The sequence below is a fragment of the Myotis daubentonii genome, chromosome 15 (assembly GCF_963259705.1).
Source record: "Myotis daubentonii chromosome 15, mMyoDau2.1, whole genome shotgun sequence".
Classification (NCBI taxonomy): Eukaryota; Metazoa; Chordata; class Mammalia; order Chiroptera; family Vespertilionidae; genus Myotis; species Myotis daubentonii.
In genome coordinates this window covers 26,261,930-26,266,865 of record NC_081854.1, presented here as the reverse complement: position 1 = coordinate 26,266,865, position 4,936 = coordinate 26,261,930, and the positions used below count along the sequence as shown (strand labels likewise).

The 4,936-nt window shown below is 43.4% G+C and overlaps 1 protein-coding gene across 1 annotated transcript; it reads right to left on the bottom strand.

Annotated features, from left to right (window-relative positions):
• Positions 1-3,609: 3,609 nt before the first annotated feature.
• On the bottom strand, positions 3,610-4,152 carry LOC132216366 (cyclin-dependent kinases regulatory subunit 2-like). The gene has a single exon (XM_059665527.1). It carries the CDS (start codon positions 4,135-4,137, stop codon positions 3,925-3,927), a length of 213 nt encoding a protein of 70 aa, XP_059521510.1. The 5' UTR covers positions 4,138-4,152; the 3' UTR covers positions 3,610-3,924.
• Positions 4,153-4,936: the final 784 nt, after the last annotated feature.

Below are 4,936 nucleotides of genomic sequence, written 5' to 3'. Positions count from 1 at the left end.
GTATAAGGTTGATAGATATCAACCAATCTATCTAATCAGAAGGGGAATGATAAGAGGGACCTATAACCTAATAGATAGAGCACCTAAATTAATCTAAAAGTAATCATATTATTTTAAATCTTAGGACATATATACTTATGTGAAGAGGGGGTTAAGTTTCTCATATGTGAATAGGAGGTTTAAGTTTTTCTTAAAGTTTCCTTTTCAAGGCCTGGTGAAGAGATTGGGGAGGTGACTCAGCTGTGAATCCAGCAAGCAGAACCGATAAGCATGGTCAGTCAGACTGAGCCACCAGGAGTCAAAACATCATCTCAGCAACATCATCTCATCACCTAATGACTAATTATAATAACTGACATCTGCGGACCCCCAGGCCTGCACATAGCTATATTCCTCACCCTAGTCCCCTCCCCTTTATAATCCTGTCTCCTACATGTTGCTAGAGGGAAAGATTTGATACTTGTAAGCACCCTGTCTTCTTGATTGGACTAACCATTACTGTCATTGTAATCCTTTTATTTTTCTTAGTCTACGAACTCAAGCAGTGGATGCGCTTCTCAGATCTCAACATTCCAAAGCAGAAAGTTCACTGCCTCCCTCTGTCTTCTGCATCCAACAAAACAAAAAAAAAGGGGGGGTGGGGATGTGGGAAGCACAGGACTTGGTTAGAAAGTTTGTAAGAAGGAATCTCGGAAAGGTCAGGGGCCTCTAGTGGGACCTTGCCTAAGGCAGCAGCCCCTGCCTTGACTTTTCTAAGCCCCCGGGTGTTTTACTGGAATCTTTATGTTTAGTCTTTAGACTTCCTTGCTTAAATAAAGGACACTGCAGATGCATGTGTCTTCTCAAGGATACTTACCCTGCTGATAGTATCTCATAGTTAATTTTAGTTCAAGCTGTTATTACAATAAAAACCTAAGGAGTCAGGTGAGCAGGGCTGTTTGGTTTCTCAAGCCAAGCATCCCTTAGCCCTCTTTTTCACAGAAACATGTGTCAGAGTAATCATTCATCCATCACTCAGGGTCTGCTGGACAGCCCCAGCAGACCCTTGCCTCAAAAATTAACCTACACAAACATTAACTCAAAATAGATCATAGATGTAAAAGGTGAAACTATGAAGCTCTTAGAAGAAAACAAAGGGGCAAATCTTCATGATTTTGAGTTAGCAATGATTTCTTAGATATAATGTCACAAGCGCAAGCAATAAAAACATTAAAAATAATTGGACTATATACTGTGATTGGCCTCAAGTACAGGCAGTATATTCCTGACTGATTCCTGATTGGTTTCATGAGTGCAGAGGATAGGATTTATTCTTTCTTTCTTTTTTCCCAGAGGGGAAGAAAGAAGGAGAGAGAGATAAAAACATCAATGATGAGAGAGAATCATTGATTGGCTGTTTCCTGCATGCCCCCTACAGGGAATCAAGCCAGCAACTCGGGCATGTGCCCAGACCCCGAATCAAACTATGACCTCCTGGTTCATAGGTCAATGCTCAACCATTGAGGCACTAAGGCCAGGCTTACTCATCCTTTTTACATGAACACCTAATGAGCCTACTGTACACCAGGCCCTGTCTGTACTGGATTGGGCCAAGAGATGACCCAGACAGACAAGACCATGGCTCTCTTAGAGTTACAGTCCATGGCATAGTCAGAGAAAAAACAATAAAATAAATAAATGAGATGATTTCAGAAGTGACCAAGGGCCATAACTAGTACAGCAAAGGAGAGGGAGGTAGAGGATCAGGGAAGGTTTCTTTGAGGAGAACACATTTGAGCTAAGGATAAATTCAGTGTGAGAAGACTGGGTAGAGGGTGGAAGTTCCAAGCAAGAGGAACAACAAGGGCAAAGGCCCTGTGGGTGGGAAGGAATTTGCCTTCTTCCAGGGCAGTATGGCTAGAATTTGGTAAGGCAGGAGGAAAGGGGACAGAAGGGTGGGAACAGACCAGGCAGAGCCTGAATGCCTGAGTGGGGATTTGATTTTATTCCAAGTACTGTGGGAACATGTTGGAAGATATCAACTGGAGAGGGATATGTTCTTATTTACATTTTTGAGGTTCTTTGGCTTCCCTGAGCAGGATGGAGAATGGGATGCTTCAAGTTTCCACTCTCCTTATGGGTACAGAGTCTGGAAACTTTCTGTCTAGAGAGAAAGGGGCTAGGCTGAGATCGTGTGGGCTCTGAGCATGGTAGGGGTGTATCTGGAACAGAGTAGGCCCCAGGGAATGTCAGATAAAAACAAGTCATATGAAACTATGAAATTGTGTGTATGTCCTTGTGTATATGTGATATGTTGATGAACTCACCTGTGCCCTTTGTCTCCTGGGAACTGATTGACCCCCAATGACGGAGGGTGGGCACTGGAAGTGGGGGCTGAGTAGGGCAACGCCAAGAATCAGAATATCCTCCATATGTTCTTGCCTTTATAGTTCCAAATAATATCACAGGCCATCAAAACTGAGCCCCACAGCCTTAGCTGGTTTGGCTCAGTGGATAGAGCGTTAGCCTGTGGACCGAAGAATCCCGGGTTCGATTCCAGTCAAGGGCACATACCTCGGTTGCAGGACCCTTCCGGCCAGGGCCCTGGTGGGGAGCATGCAGAAGGCAACCAATCGATGTGTTTCTCTGACATTGATATTTCTCTCTGTTTTTCCCTCTCTCTAAAAAAATGGAAAAATATCCTCAGGTAAGGATTAAAAAAAAAAAACTGAGCCTACATGCAGTCTTGCAAATACACAGCCATGTACTTACCTACATGAAAAACACATATATTTCTCTCTCTCTCTCTCTCTCTCTCTCTCTCTCTCTCTCTCACACACACACACACACACACACACACACACACACACACAGTCTACAAACCAGCAGGTCCCTCTTAGAATTTCTTGGTTCAAAATTTTCAAGATTTCCTCTGTAATAAAATCCCATTGTAAGGAGCTAAAGCAGGGTGGGGAGGGGAGCACATAAATCCACTACTCTGTGGTGATCCGCTTTGGGTGAGCAATGAATAAGATTGGCTCAACAATCTCTTGGCTGGTGAGAATCTTGCCGGGAGAGTCTCTTCACGGGAAAGTCCTTTGCCTGGTGGGTCCACTTCCTGATGTGTCCCTTGTCTATAAAGTTTCTTGGTTGGAGGGTCTCTGTCTAATATTTCCCTTGGCTTTGCCAGATAAGCAGAGAAAGATGAAAATATATAATGATGAGGAAAGTTCTCCAGATTCCACATATTCTCAGCCAACTGACACACAGAGAAAAATGTTCAGCTCTATTGCAGTTATTCTTCCTGTTATTTTCCTGGCCACTGATGATGGAACAGAGATATGGTTTTATGAGATCAAACACAGTGACGGGAGATCATTGAAAACCACAACAGGGATAGAGCAAGAACTGAAGGCCATAACCTCCACCCTCAAATCCCAAAGTAGAACAGAAGACAATGCAGGGAGTGGGGACTTTATGAGGGGTGTGGGTGTATGTGTGTGTGTTTAGAAAGGTCTCAGGAAATAACCAACCTTGAAAGACATATGGAGGGTTCTAGCTTCCCAGATCTCTCTGAGGGGGTCTTGAGTGACTAAACATCACAAGGGTCCTCAAACTTTCTCATTTTATTTATTTTTTAAATGCAACATACAAACTTTATTAAACAAAAGTAACAGGTAAAGTCAAACAGGTACTTATATTTAAGAGAAAAAGTAACTAGAAAAAATTTTATCTTAAGCACCTTACAGTAACCTACTTGTAGTTGCATTTAATGGAACTCCGTTGCTGTGAAGAATACAGCTCATGCACAGGTATGGATGAATGATTTGTACATTTTTCAAGTATTCACTGAATACTACCTTCTATACACATACACATTAAATTTGAAAAAGATTTAATTGACGTCCCCAGATATCTCCATTTGTGTTGATCTTTTGGAAGAGGTCATCTAAAGAGAAGAATATGAGGCTCTGGCTCATGAATCATGTCATGAACCCAGCCACGACTCCGTTGAACACCAAGTCTCCTACACTCCTCTTCTGACATCAGATGGGTTTTGGGTACGTGCTGGGAAAGTTCTCTGGGTAACATGACATTCCAGTACTCGTAGTGCTCCTCGAAGTATTTGTCTGAGTAGTAGAGCTGCTTGTGGGTCATCCTGCCAGCAGAGGAGCAGCGTGAAGGGCCACCACGGAGTGGGAGCAGCAAACCAACCTTCTGAGGCCAGCTGGCCAAGGAAACACTCGACTGCGACCCAAACTTTCTCCTTTAAAGCTGAACCAATAGCCAGCCCTTTTTAAAAATTTTAATTCCTGATTGGCTTATTGATAGTCTTTGGCAGCGCTCTCAGCATATTTTTTATTTGCAGTTGTTTTTCAATTCTAGGAGTGGGCCTTGAATGTGTCTGCTCCATTGTTACAATTTCACTTCCACACAGGCTAGATCACATGGGTGGGGGTATCAAGTTAGGTCACAGAGTGGGTGGGGTAGGAGGTGGCTTCAAGGGACAGGAGAAGAGGTGTAAGGGGGTACTTAGAGACACAGTAGCCAAGTTCTCAAGGAAATGGACGATATTTCAGGAGGGCATGGTTAGCCCTGTTCATGGGCCCTCAGTCATTAGGAGAACCTCCAATGCTTTGCTCTAAACAGCGGTTCTCAACCTGTGGGTCGCGACCCCTTTGGGGGTCGAACAATCCTTTCACAGGGGTTGCCTAAGAACATCGGAAAACACCTATATATTTGCATATTGTTTTGTGATTAATCATTATGCTTTAATTATGTTCAATTTGTAACAATGAAATTGGGGGTCACCACCACATGAGGAACTGTATCAAAGGGTCGTGGCATTAGGAAGGTTGAGAACCACTGCTCTAAGAGGTGGGGAAGGTGAGAGAGGACAGCAGAAAGGCCAGGATACATGCTGATGGGACAGTAGAAGTGAAAGAACTCAATTGGA